Raw genomic sequence first — 27,487 nt, 5'->3', positions numbered from 1 at the left:
CATCGCCTCTCTGGTCTAGAGGATCCTACTAGTCCTGCCGGTACGTGACAGTAAGATCAGGCCATGGATCCCGCTGATGTTCTCCTGCCAAGTCTAGCGGACCTCACCACCATTGTGGCCCAGCAAGGTCAACAGCTGGCCCAGTTGACTGCTATGATGCAGCAGCTCCTGCCTTCTCAGCAACAGCCAGCTCCTCCATCTGCACCTGCCGCTACACCTCCGCCTGCAGTTGCCACCGGTTCCAGAATCCGTTTGTCCCTGCCTGACAAATATGACGGAGATCCGAAGCAGTGCCGTGGGTTCCTGTCGCAGTGCTCTCTCCACCTCGAGCTACTGTCCGACCAGTTTCCTTCTGAGCGAGCCAAGGTAGCCTTTAATCTCAGTTTATTGTCCGGGAAGGCCATGGCCTGGGCTACACCACTATGGGACCGCGCAGATCCAGCCACCTCTTCTGTCCAGAACTTCTGCCAAGAGTTCTGAAATGTTTTTGAGGAGCCTGTCCGGGTTACCTCCGCAGAGACTGCCTTACTTAACTTGACCCAATGAGGTTGTTCCGTGGGTGACTATTCAGTTTCGCACCCTGGCCTCTGAACTGAACAGGAACAATGAAGCCCTTTGTGCCACCTTCAAGAAGGGCCTCAACAGTGAGATAAAGGATGTTCTGGCTGCACGTGACCTACCTTCCACCCTTAGTGACCTCATTTTGCTGGCCACTAGGATTGACAAACGTTTTGCCAAGGGACAAGAGGAACTCCTCCTTGAAAAGGAAAAGGCTCGTCCTAGACGCTAGCCTCGTCTGGCTCCCGTTTTTCTGCGTCCAGCTCAACTTGCTACTGGGCCTCCCGCCGTGGAAGCCATGCAGGTGGATCGGTCACGCCTGACTCCGCAAGAACGAAGCCGCCGCAGAGACGAGAACCTGTGTCTGCACTGTGCCAGTACCAAGCACTTTCTTAAAGATTGTCCTCTCCGTCCACCTAGTAAACGTGGGAGAGGCGTTGCTAGGTGTTGATTCATCCTCTCCACGTCTCACCATACCCATGCAGCTGTTCTTATCTTCCAAGTCCTCTTTCTCCGCTACATCCTTCTTGGATTCCGGTTCAGGTGGCAACTTCATTCACGCCTCCTTGGTTGACAAGTACCGTATTCCAGTAACCCGTCTACCCAAGCCATTCCTCATCTCTACAGTTAACGGTGAGATACTCTCTGCCACTGTGCAGTTCCTTACCCAGCCTTTGCAGATGGACATTGGAATATTTCCCACAGAAACTTTACAGTTCTTTGTCCTTCCTTTCTGCTCCTCCGAAATCCTCCTGGGTCTGCCGTGGCTTCAACGTCATTGTCCTGTCCTGAATTGGATCACCGTGAGATCCTGCGTTGGGGTTCCTCCTGTTCTGACCATTGTCTCAAGCCCGGTCCTGTCAAATAAGTCCCGCAAGTTTCTCCGCCTCCTGGTCTGCCCAAGCCATATCATTCTTTCTCTGATGTCTTTTGAAGGAGGAAAAAGCTGAGGTCCTTCCTCCTCACAGACCCTATGATTGTCTGATCGACCAGATGCCCGGTTCGACTCCACCTTGGGGCAGAATTTATCCTCTCTCACCTCCTGAGACTCTTGCCATGTCTGACTATATACGTGAGAACCGGCAGAGAGGATTCATAAGAAAGTCTTCTTCCCCTGCTGGGGCCGGTTTCTTCTTCGTGACCAAAAAGGACTGTTCTCTCCGTCCCTGCATAGACTACAGAGGACTTAATAAAATTAACATCAAGAACCGCTACCCTCTGCCCCTAATCTCTGAGCTATTTGATCGTCTCCGAGGGGCAAAGATCTTCACCAAATTGGACCTTCGAGGGGCCTATAATTTTATCCGCATCCGTGAGGGAGATGAGTGGAAGACCGCCTTTAACACAAGGGACGGGCACTTTGACTATCTGGTGATGCCCTTCGGCCTTTGTAATGCGCCTGCCGTCTTCCAGGAATTTGTCAACGACATCTTCAGGGACCTACTTTATACCTGCGTGGTCGTATACTTGGATGACATCCTCATCTTTTCCTCCAATTTGGACCAACATCGGTTCCATGTGCGACAAGTTCTCACCTGTCTTAGGAGAAATCGCCTATATGCCAAACTTAAAAAATTTATTTTTGAACGGTCCTCCCTGCCTTTCCTGGGATACATTATCTCAGCCCAAGGACTTCAAATGGATCCAGCCAAGCTCTCTGCGGTTCTGGATTGGCCACGCCCCTCTGTTCTCCGAGCCATACAAAGATTCCTGGGCTTTGCTAATTACTACAGGCAATTTATCCCTCATTATTCCACTCTGGTGGCTCCTATCGTGGCTTTAACAAGAATAGGAGCTAACCCCAAATCTTGGCCTTCCCAAGCTGAAGAAGCCTTCCAGTCACTGAAAGCCGCCTTTGCCTCAGCACCCGTTCTCTCTAGGCCAGATTCCACCAAGTCCTTCTCTCTCGAAGGGGATGCCTCCTCGGTAGGAGCTGGAGCTGTCCTCCAGGGGCAAGACAGTAACCTGTGGCTTCTTTTCTAAAACATTCTCTCCCACAGAGAGAAATTATTCCATTGGAGACAGAGAACTGCTGGCCATTAAGTTGGCACTGGAGGAATGGAGACATTTACTCGAGGGCGCCACACATCCTGTGAACATCTTCACGGACCTCAAGAACCTGGCTTATCTCCAGTCTGCCCAGAGACTAAATCCCCGTCAGACTCGTTGGTCTTTGTTCTTCGCCCGCTTTAATTTTGAAATCCATTTCCGTCCGGCTTGTAAGAACATTAGGGCAGCTGCTCTGTCTCGCTCTTCTGATGGGGTGGGCGATGAGTTAACACCCCAATATATCATCCCACCAGAATGCCTTATTGCCGTCGCTACCGTGGACCTGCGCCTTCTTCCTCCTGGCAAATCCTACGTACCTCCACGTCAGCAGTTGCAGATTCTCAAGTGGGGCCATGCTTCCCTTTTTGCCGGTCATCCCGGGGTACAAAAATCTCTCCAACTGATCTCCCAAAGGTACTGGTGGCCTTCTCTGGAGAAAGATGTTTCGGAATTCGTCCAGGCCTGTATGATTTGCGCCCGGGATAAGTCGCCTCGTCAGAAACCAGCGGGTCTCCTCTTGCCCCTACCTGTTCCTGAAGTTCCCTGGTCTCACATCGCTATGGACTTTGTTACAGATCTTCCCTCCTCCCATGGCATATCCGTTATTTGCGTCGTGGTAGATCGCTTCTCCAAAATGGCTCACTTTGTACCCTTGCCCGGTCTACCCTCTGCATCCATGTTAGCCAAACAATTCTTCCAACACATCTTCCATCTCCAGGGCCTTCTCAAACATATTGTCTCGGATCGTGGGGTACAATTTGTCTCCAAATTCTGGAGGGCTCTTTGTGGTCAGCTCGGGATCAAATTGGACTTTTCTTCTTCGTACCACCCTCAGTCCAACGGCCAGGTAGAATGGGTGAACCAGATTTTGGGCAACTATCTGCGCCACTTTGTATCCTCTCGCCATGACAATTGGGTGGATCTACTTCCCTGGGCGGAGTTCTCCTACAACTACAAACAATCCTCAGCTTCTAACAAGTCCCCTTTCTTTGAAGTTTTTGGCCGTCATCCTCTTCCACCTCTGCCGCAGTATCCCACTCCTTCTTCTGTACCTGCTGTTGACAGTCTTGTACTGGACTTTTCCACCATCTGGCCTGAAACTCACGCTGCTCTCCTCAAGGTTCCACTAATGAAGGTCCAAGCCGACAAGAGAGCAGAGCTCCTCCGATAGACGAGATAAGAGTACGTTTATATAATCTTGCACCACAATTATGTAGATTATTAATGTTTTTAACATATATGTATTTACTTGTATATGTTTCTCTTCATGAATACGAACAAAGTGTTCCACCCCACTCACCTACGTCAGGAGAGGAAGAGGATATACACCTCCCCCAGGCTAGGTGAAGGGCGTAGTCTGATGATACACCGGATGGTGTGAAACAATATTGTCACTACTCCTAGTTGGCGTCCTCACCCGACCTGACTGTTTTTACCGTATGCACAAGTAATAAAGAAGCAAGCATCTATGGTGGTGAGTGCCTCATTTTTCTACAGTATACTTAATATTAATATATTGATCAATCATTAGAAACATAAGGGTCATCCCCATAACTAGTCCTTGGCAATATTTCTTTTATTACTGGTAACACCATGGCAATAATGCTGGGAGAGTAACTCAAGGATACCCACGTGTTTTGCAATACACAGTCAACCAATCCTCATAATCAGTCATCTGCATTTGCAGTGCCAAATTCCTATTGTACAAACCAGCCTTACTCTGATTTCAATGGACAGATTCAAGCACAGATGTATTCAGTTTCTGGTCACTTTGGTGCCAATTTGCCATTCAATTATGCAGATCCATCCTCTTCAAATCAGAATCTAGTGCCAAATCCATGCTCTTATAGTTCTACTGGAAATACAGGCTGGCCATGGAGTTCTTGGCAATAATGAAGATAACACGATGAAAGATGAAACAAAATGAAAGGATGAAACAAGACAATGATCTCTGGATTCAATATCTGAATTTTTAATTGCAAACAATTTGCAGTTGACTACTTGCAGTACTACTATTTATGCCAATGACATTTGTAGTTTTTAGCACATTTCTTGACTGTGCTATCTTTTTGGTATGTTTTTGCATTATATTATCTAAAGTTAACATGCCTCACCAGTATTTCATTTTTATAAGCAAAATACTTATTTTTATATATTTTTCCATTCTTTATACAAGAGTTTTTCTCAGGGCACTTGCTTAAAGTGTCTATAACTATTTTATATATTTGTTTGTTAGGAGTCACAATATATAATTGTGTTGATTTGTAATTGTTATTTATATTTGAAAGATTTTGTGATTTAAATAATTATGTGTTTGCTTTCTTGTATTACAAAACTGAATTGACACTTTTCAGCTCTTAAGTGAAAAATGAAGTCAACACCCTTATCTGTTGAGCAGCGATTAAAATGTGAAATAGTTAGTTTAAAAAACATGCCCTTTAAAAAAGTTTGGGGGGTTTGGTGGTCCCCAACAAAAGGAAAAAATGTTTGTATTTTTTCACAACACCAGCAGTACACAACAGTGCTGCAGCACACAGTCGCTGTGTAATAAACCCAAAATTGCACTCTCTCACAGACTATTAGGAATGGACTTCTGGGTAAGTATAATATCTAGAGATGAGTGAATTGAAGCTGACAAACTCGAATTCGTAACGAATATCAGGAAATTTTTGATTCGCAAAGAATGCAAATATCGTCGCGATTCTATCACACAAATCGCTTCATTAAACTCCATTTTACAGCGTTCCAGGCTCCAGGGCATCTAAAATGGCGGATCCACTTGTCAGTACATGGGGCAGGGGATGCTGGGAAGACGGGAAGGGAGATAGGAGGGATGACCCCGAATCACATGCAGGATGCAGCTTATCAGCAGCCAGTCACCCCTGTGATGTCACAGCCTTATATAATCGGCAGCCATATTGCAGCTAGTCACTTCATTCATTAGACTGCAGAGAGATAGGACGGACAGCCTGTGTGTGTGTTGCTGGAGAGAAAAGCGCATTCCAGCAGCTTGTCGGCTTGTGTTGTTGTCACGATGCCGGCTGGCAGGTGGTGGATCCTCTGTGCCAGAGAGGGATTGGCGTGGACCGTGCTAGTGGACCGGTTCTAAGCCACTACTGGTTTTCACCAGAGCCCGCCGCAAAGCGGGATGGTCTTGCTGCGGCGGTAGTGACCAGGTCGTATCCACTAGCAACGGCTCACCTCTCTGGCTGCTGAAGAAAGGCGCGGTACAAGGGAGTAGGCAAAAGCAAGGTCGGACGTAGCAGAAGGTCGGGGCAGGCAGCTAGGATCGTAGTCAGGGGCAAGGGCAGAAGGTCTGGAATCACAGGCAAGGAACACACAAGGAACGCTTTCACTGGCACTAAGGCAACAAGATCCGGCGAGGGAGTGAAGGGGAAGTGAGGTGATATAGGGAAGTGCACAGGTGTAAACACTAATTGGAACCACTGCGCCAATCAGCGGCGCAGTGGCCCTTTAAATCGCAAAGACCCGGCGCGCGCGCGCCCTAGGGAGCGGGGCCGCGCGCGCCGGGACAGAACTGACGGAGAGCGAGTCAGGTACGGGAGCCGGGGTGCGCATCGCGAGCGGGCGCTACCCGCATCGCGAATCGCACCCCGGCCGGAGGCAGTATCGCAGCGCCCCAGGTCCGTGGAACCGACCGGGGCGCTGCGGTGAGGAGAGTGTAGCGAGCGCTCCGGGGAGGAGCGGGGACCCGGAGCGCTCGGCGTAACAGTACCCCCCCCCTTGGGTCTCCCCCTCTTCTTGGGGCCTGAGAACCTGAGGATCAGACTTTTGTCCAGGATATTGTCCTCAGGTTCCCAGGACCTCTCTTCTGGACCACAACCCTCCCAGTCCACTAAAAAAAAATTTTTTCCTCTGACCTTTTTGGCAGCTAGAATTTCTTTGACCGAGAAGATGTCCGAGGAGCCGGAAACAGGAGTGGGAGGAACAGATTTGGGAGAAAAACGGTTGAGGATGAGTGGTTTGAGAAGAGAGACGTGAAAGGCATTAGGGATACGAAGAGAGGGAGGAAGAAGAAGTTTATAAGAGACAGGATTAATTTGACACAAAATTTTGAAAGGACCAAGATAGCGTGGTCCCAACTTGTAGCTAGGGACACGGAAGCGGACATATTTAGCGGAGAGCCATACCTTGTCTCCAGGGGAAAAAACGGGGGGAGCTCTTCTTTTCTTATCCGCGAACTTCTTCATGCGTGATGAAGCCTGTAAGAGAGAATTTTGGGTCTCTCTCCATATGATGGAAAGGTCACGAGAAATTTCATCCACAGCGGGCAGACCAGAGGGCAAGGGAGTAGGGAGGGGGGGAAGAGGGTGACGGCCGTACACCACGAAAAATGGGGATTTGGAGGAAGACTCAGAGACCCTGAAGTTATACGAGAATTCGGCCCATGGGAGGAGATCTGCCCAGTCATCCTGGCGGGAGGAAACAAAATGTCGCAAATAATCACCCAAGATCTGGTTAATCCTTTCTACTTGTCCATTGGACTGGGGATGATATGCGGAAGAAAAATTTAATTTAATCTTGAGTTGTTTACAGAGAGCCCTCCAGAATTTAGACACGAATTGGACGCCTCTATCCGAGACAATCTGCGTAGGCAACCCGTGAAGACGAAAAATGTGTACAAAAAATTGTTTAGCCAACTGAGGCGCAGAAGGAAGACCAGGAAGAGGGATGAAATGTGCCATTTTGGAGAACCGATCAACGACCACCCAAATAACAGTGTTGCCACGGGAAGGGGGTAAATCAGTAATAAAATCCATACCAATCAGAGACCAAGGCTGTTCGGGGACAGGCAGAGGATGAAGAAAACCAGCAGGCTTCTGGCGAGGAGTCTTATCCCGGGCACAGATAGTGCAGGCTCGCACAAAGTCCACAACATCCGTCTCCAGAGTCGGCCACCAATAGAAGCGGGAGATGAGTTGCACAGATTTCTTGATACCCGCATGACCTGCGAGAAGGGAGGAGTGACCCCATTTGAGGATTCCGAGGCGTTGACGAGGAGAAACAAAGGTCTTTCCTGGAGGAGTCTGCCTGATGGAGGCAGGAGAAGTGGAGATCAGGCAGTCAGGTGGAATGATGTGTTGCGGAGAGAGTTCAACTTCAGAGGCATCCGAGGAACGAGAGAGAGCATCGGCCCTAATGTTCTTATCTGCAGGACGAAAGTGAATCTCAAAATTAAATCGGGCAAAGAACAGAGACCACCGGGCCTGGCGAGGATTCAGCCGTTGGGCAGACTGGAGGTAGGAGAGGTTCTTGTGGTCGGTGTAGATAATAACAGGAGAACTTGATCCCTCCAGCAGATGCCTCCATTCCTCAAGTGCTAATTTAATGGCTAGAAGCTCTCGATCCCCGATGGAGTAGTTCCTCTCCGCTGGAGAGAAGGTCCTAGAGAAAAAACCACAAGTGACAGCATGCCCGGAAGAATTTTTTTGTAGAAGAACAGCTCCAGCTCCCACTGAGGAGGCATCAACCTCCAATAGGAAGGGTTTGGAAGGGTCAGGTCTGGAGAGGACGGGAGCCGAAGAAAAGGCAGACTTGAGTCGTTTAAAGGCGTCTTCTGCTTGAGGAGGCCAGGACTTGGGATCAGCATTTTTTTTGGTTAAAGCCACGATAGGAGCCACAATGGTAGAAAAATGTGGAATAAATTGCCTGTAATAATTGGCGAACCCCAAAAAGCGTTGGATAGCACGGAGTCCGGAGGGGCGTGGCCAATCTAAGACGGCAGAGAGTTTGTCTGGATCCATCTGTAGTCCCTGGCCAGAGACCAAATATCCTAGAAAAGGAAGAGATTGGCATTCAAACAGACATTTCTCAATTTTGGCATAGAGTTGGTTGTCACGAAGTCTCTGAAGAACCATACGGACATGCTGGCGGTGTTCTTCTAGATTGGCAGAAAAAATTAGGATATCGTCCAGATATACAACAACACAGGAGTATAACAGATCACGAAAAATTTCATTGACAAAGTCTTGGAAGACGGCAGGGGCGTTGCACAGTCCAAAGGGCATGACCAGATACTCAAAGTGTCCATCTCTGGTGTTAAATGCCGTTTTCCACTCGTCCCCCTCTCTGATGCGGATGAGGTTATAGGCGCCTCTTAAGTCCAATTTAGTGAAGATGTGGGCACCTTGGAGGCGATCAAAGAGTTCAGAGATGAGGGGTAAGGGGTAGCGGTTCTTAACCGTGATTTTATTAAGACCGCGGTAGTCAATGCAAGGACGTAGGGAGCCATCTTTTTTGGACACAAAGAAAAATCCGGCTCCGGCAGGAGAGGAGGATTTACGGATAAAGCCCTTTTTTAGATTCTCCTGGACGTATTCGGACATGGCAAGAGTCTCTGGGGCAGAGAGAGGATAAATTCTGCCCCGGGGTGGAGTAGTGCCCGGGAGGAGGTCGATAGGGCAATCATAAGGCCTGTGAGGAGGTAGAGTCTCAGCTTGTTTTTTGCAGAAAACATCCACGAAGTCCATATAGGCCTTAGGGAGACCGGTTACTGGAGGAACCACAGAGTTACGGCAAGGGTTACTGGGAACCGGTTTTAGACAGTTCTTGGAACAAGAGGACCCCCAACTCTTGATCTCCCCAGTGGACCAATCCAGGGTAGGGGAATGAAGTTGAAGCCAGGGAAGTCCAAGGAGAATTTCCGAGGTGCAATTGGGGAGGACCAAAAGTTCAATCCTCTCATGATGAGATCCGATGCTCATAAGAAGGGGCTCCGTGCGGAAACGTATGGTACAGTCCAATCTTTCATTATTCACACAATTGATGTAGAGGGGTCTGGCGAGACTGGTCACCGGGATGTTGAACCTTTTGACGAGAGAGGCCAAAATAAAATTTCCTGCAGATCCAGAGTCCAAGAAGGCCACTGTAGAGAAGGAGAAGGCAGAGGCAGACATCCGCACAGGCACAGTAAGACGTGGAGAAGAAGAGTAGACATCAAGGACTGTCTCACCTTTGTGCGGAGTCAGCGTACGTCTTTCCAGGCGGGGAGGACGGATAGGACAATCTCTCAGGAAGTGTTCGGTACTAGCACAGTACAGGCAGAGGTTCTCCATACGGCGTCGTGTCCTCTCTTGAGGTGTCAGGCGAGACCGGTCGACCTGCATAGCCTCCACGGCGGGAGGCACAGGAACAGATTGCAGGGGACCAGAGGAGAGAGGAGCCGAGGAGGAGAAACGCCTCGTGCGAACAGAGTCCATATCTTGGCGGAGTTCCTGACGCCTTTCGGAAAAACGCATGTCAATGCGAGTGGCTAGGTGAATAAGTTCATGTAGATTAGCAGGAATTTCTCGTGCGGCCAGAACATCTTTAATGTTGCTGGATAGGCCTTTTTTGAAGGTCGCGCAGAGGGCCTCATTATTCCAGGACAATTCTGAAGCAAGAGTACGGAATTGTACGGCATACTCGCCAACGGAAGAATTACCCTGGACCAGGTTCAACAGGGCAGTCTCAGCAGAAGAGGCTCGGGCAGGTTCCTCAAAGACACTTCGGATTTCCGAGAAGAAGGAGTGTACAGAGGCAGTGACGGGGTCATTGCGGTCTCAGAGCGGTGTGGCCCATGACAGGGCTTTTCCGGACAGAAGGCTGACTACGAAAGCCACCTTAGACCTTTCAGTGGGAAACAGGTCCGACATCATCTCCAGATGCAGGGAACATTGGGAAAGAAAGCCACGGCAAAACTTAGAGTCCCCATCAAATTTATCCGGTAAGGATAAGCGTATCCCAGGAGCGGCCACTCGCTGCGGAGGAGGTGCAGGAGCTGGCGGAGGAGATGAATGCAGAAGCTGTGGTAGTAACTGTTGTAGCATAACGGTCAGTTGAGACAGCTGTTGGCCTTGTTGCGCTATCTGTTGTGACTGCTGGGCGACCACCGTGGTGAGGTCAGCGACAACTGGCAGAGGAACTTCAGCGGGATCCATGGCCGGATCTACTGTCACGATGCCGGCTGGCAGGTGGTGGATCCTCTGTGCCAGAGAGGGATTGGCGTGGACCGTGCTAGTGGACCGGTTCTAAGCCACTACTGGTTTTCACCAGAGCCCGCCGCAAAGCGGGATGGTCTTGCTGCGGCGGTAGTGACCAGGTCGTATCCACTAGCAACGGCTCACCTCTCTGGCTGCTGAAGAAAGGCGCGGTACAAGGGAGTAGGCAAAAGCAAGGTCGGACGTAGCAGAAGGTCGGGGCAGGCAGCTAGGATCGTAGTCAGGGGCAAGGGCAGAAGGTCTGGAATCACAGGCAAGGAACACACAAGGAACGCTTTCACTGGCACTAAGGCAACAAGATCCGGCGAGGGAGTGAAGGGGAAGTGAGGTGATATAGGGAAGTGCACAGGTGTAAACACTAATTGGAACCACTGCGCCAATCAGCGGCGCAGTGGCCCTTTAAATCGCAAAGACCCGGCGCGCGCGCGCCCTAGGGAGCGGGGCCGCGCGCGCCGGGACAGAACTGACGGAGAGCGAGTCAGGTACGGGAGCCGGGGTGCGCATCGCGAGCGGGCGCTACCCGCATCGCGAATCGCACCCCGGCCGGAGGCAGTATCGCAGCGCCCCGGGTCCGTGGAACCGACCGGGGCGCTGCGGTGAGGAGAGTGTAGCGAGCGCTCCGGGGAGGAGCGGGGACCCGGAGCGCTCGGCGTAACAGTTGTACTTTTCTAAGTGTACTGTAGAGCATTTTTTTTGCACTCATCAGTGCATAACACATACGTACATCTAAATAGTGTACTATTTTGTACCTGTTAATCTGTCACGTGCCTACATACTGTGAAAGTCCAGGCGAATGTACTCATTCGCTGGTGTTGTACTGAGATACTTTTTTAAGTGTACTGTAGAGCATTTTTCTGCCCTCATCAGTGCATACTACATACCTACATCTAAGTAATGTACTATTTTGTACCTGTTAATCTGTCAAGGGCCTACATACTGTGAAAGGACAGCCAAAAGTAATCACCGGCTGGTGCTTTAATAAAAATTACAGAGTTTTTATGCTCATTGTAGACATTTTTCTGCCCTCATAAGTGCATACCGCATGCGTACATCTGAGAAGTGTTCTATTTTGTACCTGTTCATCTGTCAATGCCATACATACATTGAAAGGACAGCCAAAAGAAATCACCGGCTGGTGTTTTAATAAAAATTACAGAGTTTTTAGGCTCATTGTAGCAGTTTTTCTGCCCTAATAAGTGCATACTGCATACGTACATCTAAGTAGTGTACTATTTTGTACCTGTTAATTTGTCAAGGGCCTACATACTGTGAATGGACAGACAAAAGTAATCACTGGCTGGTGTTTTACAAAAATACAGAGTTGTTAGGCACATTGTAGCGCATGTTTCTGCCCTCATAAGTGCATACCGCATATGTACCTTGAAGAACTTCACAATTTTTTACCTGTTAGTCTGTCAAGGGCCTACATACTTTGAAAGTCCAGGCGAATGTACTCAAGAGAACAACAGTATGAGCCCATTCATCCAACGGTGCAGAAGCTGAATCGGCTCCTGTCTAAGTTGCTGGTGCTGCAGTCCCTCCCTTTTCAAGTGGTGGACTCTGCTCCTTTCAGATGGCTTGTGCCGAGTCGAGGTGGAGAGTGCCAAGCCGTCATTTCTTTGCGAAGAAGGCAGTACCAGCCCTGCATAATTTTGTGCAAGAGAAAGTAGTCCAGTCCTTAAGCCTGTCGGTGTGTACCAAAGTGCACGACAGCGCCGACGTCTGGAGCTGTAATACATGTCCTTTACGGCTCACTGGTTGAATGTGGTTCCTGCACAGCCACAACTCCAACTTTGACAGGCCAAACCGCTTCCTCCTCCATGCTATCAGCTGGTCATGTGACAGTGTGCGACTGCCTCCTTACCCTCCTTATTAATAGCATGGCTTACTCCACAAAATCTGAAAATGGGAACCATGGTGACCGACAACGGGAAGAAATTCTTGGCCGCTCTGCGACCAACAAGGGTTTAAACACGCTCCCTGCATGGCACACGTGTTAAGTCTGGTTGTCAAGCAGTTCTCTGAAGTGTTCCCCCCCATTTACAAGACATCCTATGAATTAGAAAAAGCAAATTGTGCATGCACTTCAGCCTCTCGTACACCGCAAGCACGACCTCCTTGTGCTGCAGCGTCAGAACGGCATCCCCCAACATAGTCTGATTTGCGATATTTCCACATGTTAGAATTCCACCCTCCATATGTTGGACCAACTATACGAACAGAGAAAAGCCATCACCAATTTCTTGATGATCCAAGGGGATACAGGGATTCCCCTTTTTAACTTCAATGTCAACCACTGGCAGTTCATACCTGACACCTGCCGTTTGCTCAGGCCCTTTGAGGAAGCCACATTATTAGTCAGTCAACAGGATTAGGGGATGAACAACGTGGCAGTATGCAGTGGAGATGGAGGCAGGGAGTCCCTCAGAGTCACTTGCACAAATGGCACAATGCATGCTCAGTTGTTTGCGTAGTGACAGCCGAATTGTCAACATTCTGCAGCGGGATGACTTCTGCCTCTCCACCTTATTGGACCCTCGCTACCGGCACAACATGGGGGCCTTTTTTACACCCACTGAGAGGGAGGACAAACTGACCTACTACAGAGAGATCTTATGTAGTCAGTCATCCATTCACTAGCAGGGGTTACTCGGGAGGCCCTCTGCGCTCACCTTCCACTGCTATGGCTGCTGGGGAGGGGTGGGGTGGCAGGAGCAGAACCAGCTCCATCAGCAGCAGCCTGCGTCTACAGTCGCTGATGAGTTCCTTTCTTCACCCGCATAGTGAAGCAACTCATCATCAACAGGTAGACATGGCGCAGGACCTGAACCAGCAGGTGGTGCATACCTGGTCATCGCCATGCCAACAAACCTTGAAGATCCGCTGGACTTCTGGGAAGCCAAACTTGATTTATGGCTGCAACTAGCAGAGTTTGCCCTGGAAAAGCTATCCTGCCCAGCCAGTAGTGTGCCATCAGAGCGGGTGTTTAGTGCGGCGGGGGCCATAGTCCCCCCAAGGAGAATACATCTGTCCACAAAAAATGTTGAGAGACTGACCTTTGTGAAGATGAATCAGGCATGGATCAGCCAGGATTTCCATCCACCAATGCCAGATGCATCAGGGTAGATTGACCATGGTGCTACACCACTTCACAAATATGGATAGTGCCAAACAGATTTAAGGCACTTCTCCCCAGTTACAAACATTCCAGCCACTTTCATCACCGGGTACTGGTATTGCCACCCACCGCACCACTCTGTCACCGGGTCACTTTCAGGACTCCTGATGCTGCTGCTGCTACCTCCAGGCTGTTTCATTCAGCCACTATTGTGTCTCTTTATGCTTCTGCCAACTCCAGGCTGTGCCATTCAGCCACTATATGGTCTCCTCATGCTTTGGCCACCGCCAGGCTGTACCATTCAGACACTATATCGGCTCCTTATGCTTTCCCCACCTCAGGGCTTTGTCATTCAGCCAATATATTGTTTTCTGATGCTGCTGGGACTGTCTTTGATATTACTTACAATTTTTTATGGTAGCACTAGCAAACATACATGCTCAATAGAGATTTCAACATTTATATTTTAATGTTAGGGGTTGTGAATTCCTCTTATGTACTCATCCTGCTGCCTGATCCAGGCTGTGTGTTCCAGGAACTACTTGGCTTATTGATGCAGCTGGGCCTGTGCCTAAAAAATTTTCATGTTAGTACTAGCTAACATACATCTTCTATACAGATTTCAATATTCACCTTTTAATGTTAGGGGTTATTAGACCCTCTTGTGTACATCTGCTGCTGCCTGATCCAGGCTCTGTGTTTCAGCAACTATATGGTTTAGTGATGCTGCTGATCCTGTGCCTAAAATTAGGGATGCCCCTATACCATTTGTTTTAAGACCGAGTACGAGTACCTATACTTTAATTCTAGTACTCGCCGATATCAAGTACGAGTACTTATATTTTAAAGGGAATCTGACACCAGGGTGACCCAGTTTCTGGCGCTGCTTACCGTGCTGATATGTGGGTTCCTTGTTGTGTACAATGGAGGCGGATGCTGTAGTATGAGCCAAGATTCCTTTCTTCTCCATTGTGTAGAACAGGTAATTAGCATTGGCGTTGAGACCGATGTACGCATGGTGAGAAGAGGTAGAAACCGGCACCTGCACTATCTACCTATAAATTCAAGTTAGTGCAGATGACTCTGCTGTAAGAATGCCTTTAATATTAGGTAGTATCCCCTTGCAGACATTAGCAGCAGGCCCCTGGCAGTCATTAGTAGCAGCCCCCTTGTAGACAGCAGTCCCCCTTGTAGACTACAGGTCCCCCTTGTAGACATTAGTAGCAGCCCCCGGTAGACCACAGCCCCCCTTTAGACTGTGGACCCCCATTTAAACAGCAGCAGGCCCCACCTTTAGACAGCAGCAGCCCCCCCCTGTTTACACAGCAGCAGCCCCCCCCTTTAGACAGCAGCAGGGCCCCCCCTTTAGACAGCAGTAGGGCCCCCCTTTAGACAGCCTCTGGGCCTCCTATTTAGACAGCAGCAGGCCCCCCAGTTTTGACAGCAGCAGGGCCCCCCTGTTTAGACAGCAGCAGCGCCCCCCCCCCCCCTGTAGACAGCAGATCCCCCCCTCTTTAGTCACCAGTAGGCCCCCCTGTAGACATTAGTAGCCGCCCCCTCCTTGCAGACACCTCACCTGCGGCTTTCACTTGTCGGTTGCTGCCGCTCCACGGCCCCGTTCTCCCGTTCTCCCATCTGTATCATGGCATCCTATGGAAGGGCATGTGACAGATACATCACTCTGCTTCCTCCATAGCGTTACGCTGGGCGCAGGGGTGGAGGTGTAGTGACGTGTGTGTCACATGCTCCTACATGGAACACTATGATACGGGCGGGAGGATGGAAGAACGGGGCAGCGGAGCTGCAGCAGGTATCGGACATGGTATCTGGGACATTAAACGAGTCTCAGATACCATGCAAATGGATAGTATTGGGACATCCCTACCTAAAAATTTTTGATGTTAGCACTAGCTAACATACATCTTCTATACAGATTTCAACATTAACATTTTAATGTTAGGGGTTGTGAAGCCCTCTTGTAAACTCATGCTGATACCTGCTCCAGGCTGTGTGTTTCAGGTACTACTGTAGTTAGTGATGCTGCTGGGCTTGGGCCTTAAATTCTTTGATGATAGTATGAGGTAACATACCTCTCCAATAGAGATTTCAACATTGATCTTTCAATCTTAGGAGTTATGAAACCCTCTTGAGTACTGCTGCTGCCTGCTCCTGACTGTGTCTTTCAGGAACTACTTGGCTTACTGATGCTGCTGGGCTTGGGCCCTAAATTTTTGGATCTTATCACTAGTTTACATACATTTTTAATCAAGATTTCAACATTGATCTTTCAATCTTAGGGGTTATGAAACCCTCTTTTGTACTCCTGCTGCTGACTTCTCCGGTCTGTGTCATTCAGCAAATACATGGTTTAGTGATTCTGCTGGGCTTGGGCCTTACATTTTTGGATGGTAGCACTAGCTAACATGTATCTTCAATAGAGATTTAAACATTCACCTCATAAGGTTAGGGGTTGTGAACCTCTCCTTGTGTATTCATGCTGCTGCCTGCTCCTATCTGTGTCATTCAGCAACTACATGGTTTAGTGATGCTGCTGGGCCTAAGACATTACCTATATATGTTTATGGTAGCACTAGGTACCATACATCTTCATTGGGAATTTCACAATTCATCTTTTATTCTTAGAGATTGTGAGGCCCTATTGTCTCCTCATCTGCTGCCAACTCCAGGCTGTGCCATTCAGACACTATATGGTCTCCTCATGCTTCAACCAACTCAAGGCTGTGCCATTCAGCCACTATATGGTCTCCTCCTACTGATGCCACCTCCAGGCTCTGTCATTGAGCTGCCATGTGACATGTGACTCCTTGTTAGATTTGATCCTTTGTACCCACACGCCGGAGCCCGGGAACCTAAAAATTGGGAGTTAAAAGTTCAATTTCAAAATCCTCAATTTCACTTTCAAAATCTTAAATTTCTATTTAAAAGATATTACTTCATAAAGTACAGACTAATTTAGCAATATATAAGGAAAATACATCCCATTAATCTGTACAGCGTAACCAGACTTTTAGAACAAAGAAAAACATGTAAAATGCACCTGTATTTTATATTAGAATAAGGTTAGAGTTGGAAATCAATTTCCTGGTAAGGTACAGCACTGTAATGCATGTGGATCAACAACAACATAAGTACATAACAACAATAAAACAAAAATTAACAAAAAGAACAAAAGAGACAAACAGGTGTGGTCTAAAATCAAACCACCACTGAGAGCAATGAACTGTATGGTCTATAGTACAGGTTAAGGATACTAAGTAGGTATAGGTGTGATATATATATATATATATATATATATATATATATAGACAAAGAATAAGTCAGCCAGCACTTTAGTTGATACCAAACTATTATATGGACCTGGCCTGCAGGTGCACGCTACTAGGCTAGATATACAGCAACAGAAGAATGCAGCAGCACACTGTCAGCACAAAGATATAGGTGAAACATGAATATGCAGTTAAAACATGGAGAGCTATACAGCTTTGGTGTAATAGATGCAAATGTGAAACTATGAAATAGTGAGGCACTTAGCTCGCAAATTTGTCTCCGCCGGCGGTCAAATAGCTTGGACCGTCCCACCGCGATAAGGTGGCCTCATTGGGATGGACCCTACACTGTGAATATGCCTCTGTGTGAACAGTTCAGTAAGCATGGCAGGGTCTGGAACATCCAAGACACCTTATATACACACCTGATAGAGGTGGGTGGGGTGCAAGGCCAACATGGAGGTAGCCACTCCCCCGTATGTGCAATACAGACAAAGAATAAGTCAGCCAGCACTTTAGTTGATACCAAACTATTATATGGACCTGGCCTGCAGGTGCACGCTACTAGGCTAGATATACAGCAACAGAAGAATGCAGCAGCACACTGCCAGCACAAAGATATAGGTGAAACATGAATATGCATATATATATATATATATATATATATATATATATATATATATCTAGATGTCTCTCTGGTAATCACAATTTAAGATTTCCCAAGGCACCATTTAGCTCTGCAATGCAATAAATGTGTTTCATTATACGAGTGCGCTCCTCAGCCACTGGTAGTGGATTGAAAAATTTATGGAAGAAAGAAGTAGCAGATTTTTCTTTAGAATGTAATGTATCTATTAAAGGGGTACTCCCATGGAAAACTTTTATTTTAAATCAACTGGTGCCAGAAAGTTAAACAGATTTGTAAATTAATTCTATAAAAAAAAAAAAAAAAAAAAAAAAAAAATCTTAATCCTTTCAGTACTTATTAGCTGCTAAATACTACAGAGGAAATGGTTTTCTTTTTGGAACACAGTGCTCTCTGCTGACATCTCTGTCCATTTTAAGAACTGTCCTGAGTAGGAGAAAATCGGGGGCGTGGCCTGGGTAAGGAGCCTGCTGCAAGCATGTAGCTGAGCTCCTGTGACTGAGAATTCCTAAAAGCGTCACAAAACTGGCATTTTAACTCGGATTCACTCCAAATTTGTTCTGGGGACCCAGGATCAGCTCAGGACCTTTCCTGCCAACTTTGGGCTACATTGACTGAATAATAAAAGCAAGCACTGCAGACCGACCCAGGCTGAGGGCTCAGGCATAGCTCCTAAGAACAGGAGCTGTGAGACACCAGCACTACATTGACAGAGGAGAAAGTAAGGGAGCAGCTGAGGAAAAGAAGCACAGCAAACACAGGAGACCAACTTAAGAACTGTGAGTTTACCTATATTCTTCCTGTACTATACCTGTGGAGTGCTTTGCTGCACAGTGGTGTTCTTCTTCGGGAGCCATTTTACCTAGGGAGCTCCAGGCACGTGTGAGATAGTGCTGAAGCACCACACAGCACTCCGTCTACTAAGATCAGAGGCAGTGTCTCTCACACACAACACGGAGCTGTTCTGCCTGCCAGCAGAGTAGATAACAACAACTCCACTAAGTGCCTCCATTAACCTCTGAACCCTCCTGTGATCTCCCACCTCACTATAGCTGGTTACACTGAACAGATAACAGTACAGCTGACATTAACCAGCTCCATTCAGACCTCCTTTACAGCCACCATTTGTTTATCTAAGAAGCATATATACAGCAGCTCCCTTCCTCCCTGCAGCGTGAGTCTGCTCTATTTCCAGTTATTCATGATATAATAACTACTGCCTATATATAACGAATCCCCTGCACATTACAGTATTTCTGCAAGAGACTGTCATACTTTTAAGATATTCGCAAACAGCTCAATTCCAGCACTACCCTTACCCAACTAAAAGACAAACTACCTGAGAATACTGTTCTGTGGAAATCTCACCTGTCGTGCGGTTGTTCCATAATTGCATTACACAGAACAACCAATAACTCTTGCAGACAATTTAATGCATTTCTGCTTCTGCATAAGTCTCCTGTAAAAGCATATAGGATTACTATCTATTCAAGTCATTTCCAAGCACGCTTAAACTCACTGTAAATTATACAAGTCAACACACTCTACTGGTGTCTAAAGAGCAGTGTTACTTTAAAAAATTTAATATATTGCGGGACATTCTACCTTCTACAATTGTATGACAGAGAACTAGGAATAATACTTACCTTCGACTTAATACCAACAGTGAGCATTTCAAGTCTGAAAACAGCTGCAGTCCCCTGGAAAGTGACCACCACAATTTAACATTTATTCTATCTCAAAGTTAAGCAAAAACGTACTGCTTTATTAAACACAAATAACACCGGGAATCTTCCCTATTCTGATTCTATCAAGTCTTTTCTACCATTCCTCTGCTAAATTAAACAAGAAATATGTCAAATACAAGAAACGCAAAGAAAATTGAAGCTTCCAAAAAAATGGAACAAATAGAACAAGACGGAGTATTCCAAACCACTTCATACAAAAAAAGAAACTCCACTAACAGATACGGCAACAAATCCCAACCTTCAAGATATCTCAACACACCACTATCACAGAGGATAAGAGTTACTCACATTGAACAGCCTGAAGATACAAACCTTCCTCTGTCAAACAGATACTCTCCACTACAAGAAAATGAAAATTCGTCAATTACCTCTTCCCCATCGGGGAGTCCAGAAAAACAAAAACAAAAGTTTTCCTCCCAAGAAAACTTATCTGAAAACATCCATTTAGATACAGAACCGGACGACCAATTACAAAACATGCCAGCATCTTCGGACACTGCCACAGAAGTAAAAAATATGCTGCTGTTGCTAAGACGTCAGATCCAGAAAGATACAAAATCCACAATGGCAGAAATAAATAAAAATGTAGAAGCCTTAGGAGAAAGGGTTGATCACACCGAAAAGAAAATGGGAGAATGTGTGGCAGCCCATAACAAACTAGCAGACGCCCAAGATCTACTTTGCGATGAAGTAGAATCCCTGAGAGCCAAACTCATCGACTTAGAAGACAGAAACAGGCGAAATAACCTAAAGTTCAGAGGAGTTCCAGAAAGTATCTCAAGCCCTGAAATAGTCCCATACCTACAAAAGATGTTCAAATGTTTGGTTCCAGAATGCTCAGATATTGAGCTCACCATAGACAGGGCACATCGATTGCCCAAACCAAAAAACCTACCTGATTCAGTCCCAAGAGATGTAATAGCGAGACTATTATTTTTTCAAACAAAGGAGAAAATCCTGACAGCAAACAGGAAAGCGGGTTCCCTTCCAGACCAATACAAGGGAATATCGATATTCATAGACTTATCACCATCTACCTTAGCGGCAAGAAGAAATTTCACCCCTGTAACTACAGCTTTGAGAAAAAATGGCTTCAAATACAGATGGGGATTCCCGACTAAAATCATTGTGATGAGAAACGGCATCAATCATATCCTCACCTGTCCCATCAAAGCCAAAGAGACATTGGAACAATGGAACATAACGGTTGAGCCCTTCCCATTCCCACCACTGAAAGAAAACCAATCCCTGGAACGAACTGTAACACCAACTTGAACCATCTATCCGAGGTGGTGATGCTCTGTTGATTATCTATTCTAGGAAGTCACTACCCATGTCAAATTTATTTTCTCTCTGGATGCAAGCTCACCCCAACTTGCACATGTTAAATCAGCTCTGTATTGTTATCTATTTTTTCATTCTAGTTATCACATTCTATTGGTTTAATAACAACTACTGTATTTATGTTGTTCACACTCTATTTTCTCCATACTTATTTAGGACATTATGGTATGATGTCTACATACTGTGGTCCGAGGTGCTCAGCCGTCTACAACTGAAATGCTACACTCCACGTTCCCTAAGGTATTATCTACTACTCAGAACCTCCTCTACGCAAATCATTTTCTTACACAGATAGATGACGCTTAAATTTTATAGCCATAATGTTAGGGGCCTAAATTCACATAAACGTAGAACTTTCCTATGGAACGACATTAAGGAATCTAATGCAGATATTATTTGTATACAAGAAACACACATTAGGGATCAAGATAGCAACAAATTTAAATATAAGCATTTTCCAAATATATTCATGTCCTGTGCTCCGACGAAGAAAGCTGGTTCCATGATTTTGGTTAGAGACACTGTGACATTCCATAAGAAACAAATAGAAACAGATCCACTAGGACGCTTTATTATCGTATCCTGCACAATCAATAATAAGGACTACACAATTGCATCAGTATATGCCCCGAACTCAGGCCAGATAAGGTTCTTAAATAAACTAATGAAAAAAATAAATAAGATTAAACAAGGAAAACTAATTATATGCGGTGACCTAAACTTAACAAACGACTTTAAACTAGACTCTAATTCTCAGAGTTCAAGAAAAGTTCTAACACTCAACAAATGGTTATTCACTGAAGGTCTATTCGACATTTGGAGATGTAAACACGGAATTGAGAGGGATTACACATTCTACTCTCAGACACACAAGTCTTACTCGAGAATAGATTATTTTCTAACTACAATTCATACAATCTCTGATGTTGAATTATGCACTATTGGCAATATAACGTGGGCCGATCATGCCCCTTTGTCCTTAACTATCTCCACACCTGATTTTCCAAAGAATAAATTTATTTGGAGGAATAATTCTTACATTATGAACCTACCAGAGGTCAAAAACAGACTCTATAAAAACTTAACTGAATACTTTAAGCTTAATGTAAACTCCACTACGAAGTGCTCAACCCTCTGGAATGCACATAAAGCTTATGCAAGAGGGCTATTAATCCAAGAGACTGCTAGATACAATAGAAACACGAAAGAAAACATCAAAAAAGTTCTCCAATCCATAGCAACCCTAGAATCCCAAGATAAATCGAACCACTCTCAGAACTTGGATATAAACACAGAACTAAAAGCAGTTAGGATAAAATTAGCTGAGTTATTGTCCGCAAAGTTTGATAAACAGATTAAAAGACTTAAATACAATTATTATTGTAATTACAATAAAGCATCTTCATTGATGGCCATGAGAGTGAAGGGTATCAACACTAAAGCTAGAATCCCCCACCTGATTAACCCACAGACAAAAGAAAAAATACAAAACCCACAAAGTATAGCAGATTCCTTTAGTAAGTATTATGAATCCTTATATAACTTATCAAATGACCCCTTAACAACACAACCAGACCCTGACAAAATAGACCTCTTTTTGAAAAAATGCAACCTCCCTCAACTACCACAGAATTGCATTACAGAACTAAACAACCCTATCTCTCCAAAAGAAATATCAGAAGCCATTACCTCCATGAAACTAAATAAATCCCCTGGGCCAGATGGTTTTACGTCAGAATATTACAAAACGTTTGAGTCCATACTTCTCCCCTATTTGGAACAATTCTTCAATGAATCAAAATTGAATGGACATTTCCCTAACGAATCTTTAGAGGCGACTATAGTGACTCTTCCGAAACCAGGGAAAGATCCGTCATGGCCATCTAATTTTAGACCCATATCCTTACTAAATAATGATGTGAAAATTTATGCTAGGATATTAGCTAATAGAATTTCGCTAGTCCTGTCCCACATTATACACGATGACCAAGTAGGATTTATGATTAATAGACAAGCAAATGATGGGGTCAGGAAAATAATTGATTTAATTCACTGGTCAAACAAAAATAAACATCCATCCATATATTTATCATTAGATGCAGAGAAAGCTTTCGATAGGATCCACTGGACTTATGCGTCTAAAGCAATGAAATCATTCGGCTTTCCTGATGAAATTATAAAATCCGTCTTTGCCCTATACAGCAACCCGAGCGCCTCAGTCCTGGTCAATGGCATTCTTTCAGTCCCTTTTCAGATAACAAATGGAACTAGACAAGGTTGCCCCCTATCTCCATTATTATTCCTTATCTCATTAGAACCATTAGCAAAAATGATAAGAGACAATCTTTCCATCAAAGGCATCCCTATATCTAAAGAAAGCCAGAAAATAGGATTATTCGCAGATGACATAATCTTATCTCTATCTGAACCTCTCACTTCTCTCCCGATAGTACAAAATATTCTACACAGATTCGGCGAACTCACATATTACAAAGTCAATGAACCTAAATCTAATATTTTAAGCATTCATATTGACCCACCCACCAAGGAGCAATTAATGAGACGCTTCTTATACCAATGGGACCCACCGAAAATGAAATATTTAGGCATAATCTTAAACAAAAACATTTCGTGCATGGTGAAAACAAATTTCTCCACCCTAAAGTCAGATCTCCAATCCTCTCTAGATAAATATACGAAAGGTGAATGGAGTTGGATGGGTCGTTCCATCATATACAAAATGTTTATTATGCCCAGGGTTTTATATGTTATGCGATCCCTTCCAGTTTACGTGCCAGCCAACATACTAAACAGTCTTAATAAACAAATGACATCATTTATATGGGGTCAGTCTAAACCCAGAGTTTCCCTAGTGGCATTACAAAAATCTTTTAAACATGGAGGAATGGGACTACCCAATTATCATGCCTATTATAAATCTATTATTATCAGGCAATCCCTGGAATGGCTAATACCCCTAGAACAACAGAAACCATGGGTTAAGCTTGAATCAAATATTACTAAAATAGAGAACTGGAGCACTACCCTATTAAATAAATCACGCTTCCAATTACTTAATAGACCTGGAATTCCCCCAACCCTCTCAATAGCGGGAAAAGTGTGGAGTTCGAGTATTATAAACATTGACAAAATTGAGGGTACCATGGACTCCCCGATACCACTCCAATCTCTCCAGCTCTTTCTCCCTAAACTGAACATTCTACATTGGGAGGATCTGGGCATTAAATACATCTCTGATGTACTTAGGAACAACAAAATGCTATCATTTGATGAATTACAGTCAAACTACAAAATACCCGAATCCGATAAAAAATATTACAACATTCTACAGAAGCACTTGCAAAAATTCCCTGAATCCTATTCTTCGCTCCCAAAAAGCCTCCATACTTGGTTCCTTGATCCTGTAAAGGAGAAAGAAAAGGGACTTAAAAACTTTTATTCCTATTTTAATGAAGACAAATGGTTAAACAAAAATTCGGGGATGGTACGATGGGAATCCGACTTGGGACAATCCTTCTCTGAATCTAAATGGCTGAATACATCCTTAAAGATAAAAAAAGCAACAGTATGTGCTAATTTATGGGAACATCATTGCAAGTTTGTCAATAGATGGTACTACACACCTAAAAAATTATCTTTGATTTTTCCTCACCTGTCGCCACTATGTTGGAGGGATTGTGGGGAACAAGGCTCCCTAAAACATATCTTCCTCACTTGTCCGGCCATAGTTACCTTTGTCTCAGAAGTAAAAAGTATGATTTTGAAATTGATCCCTCATTGCTCACAACCTAAAGATGAATTACTTCTATTACTTCTGGGTCTGGAAGATCTCCCAAAAAACATACAAACTCCGATTGTACACATATGTTTGTCATATAAAATGTTACTAGCCTCCAAATGGAAATCAAAAGAGATTCCACACATTAACGAATTAATAAATACACTGCTATCTCATTATAACTATGAGCTAATACTTTTTGGTCAAAGGGGAAAAAGAGATGAGTGTACAGCCTCATGGGAATCCTGGATTAAGCTTTATAAACCCCCATAGACCCTTACTATCTAAACTAAGTTATGATACAATTTAGCTTACTACACACAAAAGAGCGGTTCTTCGAGTGTATAAGACGGCTGACCCTTGTGACACCTCGATTCTGAATTCTACCAAATACCAGACAACTGCCTGATTCAGCAATTTTGATTGATTTTGTAGAAGTTATGGAGACTCACTATTTTATTGTTTTATTGTTTTCCTTCTTATTGTTATTTTCTTGCTCTCAAATTTCAATTAAGGTCCCTTTGGACCTGATAGATCCTTTGTGAATATGCATGACACTGTTTGGATGAACAATTATGCTCCACCAGTCAAGGTTGTTATGCATGTTCATATGTAAACTCTGACACATCTGATGTCATAATATGTTATATGTTACATTTCTTATGTTTATAAAATTCAATAAAAACATTGTGAAACTGAGTAGGAGAAAATCCCCATAGCAAACATATCATGCTCTGGACAGTTCCTAAAATGGACAGAGATATCAGCAGAGAGCACTGTGGTCATGATGTCAGAAGAGAGCTCTGTGTTCCAAAAAGAAAACTATTTCCTCTGTAGTATACAGACCATAAAAAGTACTGGAAAGATTAAGATTTTTTAATAGAAGTAATTTACAAATCTGTTTAACTTTCTGGCATCAGTTGATTTAAAAAAAAAAGTTTTCCACGGGAGTACCCCTTTAACCCATTAAGGACACAGGACGTACTCAAACGGCCCCTTTTCCGAGTCCTTAAGGACTCAGGACGTTTGAGTACGTCCTGTCAAATCCCGCCCGCCCGCCGCTAGCTGGAGGGGAGCCGGTGCCCGATGCCTGCTGAAATCGTTCAGCAGGCATCGGGGCATATCGCCCAGGAGGGTCATTATGCCCCCCCATGTCGGCGATGCATTGGGGCAGCAGGCATCGGGGCATATCGCCCAGGGGGGTCATTATGACCCCCCAGATCTGCGGCAGAGTCCGGGTCAATCGGGTCTCCAGTGACCCGGTGACCCGGAATTACAGGCTGTTCGGGGCCGTCTCCGACGGCCCCGAACAGCCAGAGCCTGCAGGGGTGAGGTGGCACTGGTGCCACCTCACGATCGCCCTGATTCGTCGGCCGGATTACCAGCCGACCAATCAGGGCGCCTGCTGCGGGTGTCACTCCCGCAACTCGCTCCGCCCCTCTTCCGGAGGATGTGAGCGGGTGCGGGACGTGCACCCCAGGTGCTGGGGACCCCGATCCCCGGCGTCAATGTTGGGATCGGGGCCCCAGGAGCGACGGCCGCGGCAGCGGCGACGAGGGACTGACCTGTGCGGCGAGGATCGTTGGAGGTGAGTGACAGCCTCCTGCTGTTGCTTAGCAACAGCTCCCAGCATGCAAAAAGGGCATGCTGGGAGCTGTAGTTATGCAACAGCAGGAGGCAGACCACCACAACTCCCAGCATGCCCTTATGGGCATGCTGGGACTTGTAGTTTTGCAACAGCTGGAGGCACATTTTTCCCATGGAAAAGTGTACCTTCAGCTGTTGTGTAACTACAACTCCCAGCTTGCACCAACAGCTAAAGTGCATGCTGGGAGTTGTAGTAGTGCATCTGCTGGTTGCATAACTACAACTCCCAGCATGCCCGTTGGCTGTCGGTGACTGCTGGGAGTTGTAGTTTTGCAACAGCTGAAGGCACACTGAGTTATGTAGCAAACCAGTGTGTCTCCAGCTGTTGCACAACTACAGTCCCCAGCATCCCCAGCCAAAGTAGTATGCCTCCAGCTGTTGCATAACTACAAGACCCAGCATGCCCTTCCGCTGTCCGTACATGCTGGGGGTTGTAGCTTATGCAACAGCTGAAGGCACACTGGTTGCAAAACACTGAGTTTGTTACCAAACTCTGTGTTTCACAACCAGTGTGCCTCCAGCTGTTGCAAAACTGCAACTCCCAGCATGCACTGATAGACCGTACATGCTGGGAGTTGCAGTTTTGCAACAGCTGGATGTTCCCCCCCCCCCCCAATGTGAACGTACAGGGTACACTCACATGGGCGGAGGATTACAGCAAGTATCCGGCTGCAAGTTTGAGCTGCGACAAATTTTCTGCCGCAGCTCAAACTGCCAGCGAGAAACTACTGTGAACCCCCCGCCCGTGCGACTGTACCCTAAAAACACTACACTAACACACAATAAAAAGTAAAAAACACTACGTATACACATACCCCTATACAACCCCCCTCCCCTCCCCAATAAAAATGAAAAACGTTTGGTACGCCACTGTTTCCAAAACGGAGCCTCCAGCGGTTGCAAAACTACAACTCCCAGCATGCATTGATAGACCGTACATGCTGGGAGTTGTAGTTTTGCAACAGCTGGATGTTCCCCCCCCCCCCCCCCCCCCAATGTGAACGTACAGGGTACACTCACATGGGCGGAGGATTACAGTAAGTATCCGGCTGCAAGTTTGAGCTGCGGCTCAAACTGCCAGCGTGAAACTACTGTGAACCCCCGCCCGTGTGACTGTACCCTAAAAACACTACACTACATTAACACACAATAAAATAAAAAGTAAAAATCACTACATATACACATACCCCTACACAGCCCCCCTCCCCAATAAAAATGAAAAACGTCTGGTACGCCACTGTTTCCAAAACGGAGCCTCCAGCTGTTGCAAAACAACTACTCCCAGTATGGC

The 27,487-nt window shown here is 45.8% G+C and overlaps 1 protein-coding gene across 4 annotated transcripts in view; it reads left to right on the top strand.

Annotated features, from left to right (window-relative positions):
• LOC130284356 (gamma-crystallin M2-like) overlaps nucleotides 1-27,487 on the top strand; it is a 70,193-nt gene that overhangs the window by 16,187 nt on the left and 26,519 nt on the right. Inside the window, exon 1 of one of the 4 annotated variants that reach the window (XM_056534632.1) lies at nucleotides 4,014-4,081. The exons of the other annotated variants lie outside the window; for them this stretch is intronic. Within the exon in view, the coding sequence (XP_056390607.1) occupies nucleotides 4,076-4,081 (6 nt within the window). The 5' untranslated portion in view covers nucleotides 4,014-4,075. Of the gene's footprint in view, nucleotides 1-4,013; nucleotides 4,082-27,487 lie in introns of those variants that run through there. 4 annotated transcript variants of the gene reach the window in all.

Source organism: Hyla sarda, chromosome 8, assembly GCF_029499605.1.
Source record: "Hyla sarda isolate aHylSar1 chromosome 8, aHylSar1.hap1, whole genome shotgun sequence".
NCBI lineage: Eukaryota > Metazoa > Chordata > Amphibia > Anura > Hylidae > Hyla > Hyla sarda.
The sequence above is the reverse complement of the archived record's forward strand: the minus strand, read 5'-3'. Positions and strand labels throughout refer to the sequence as shown.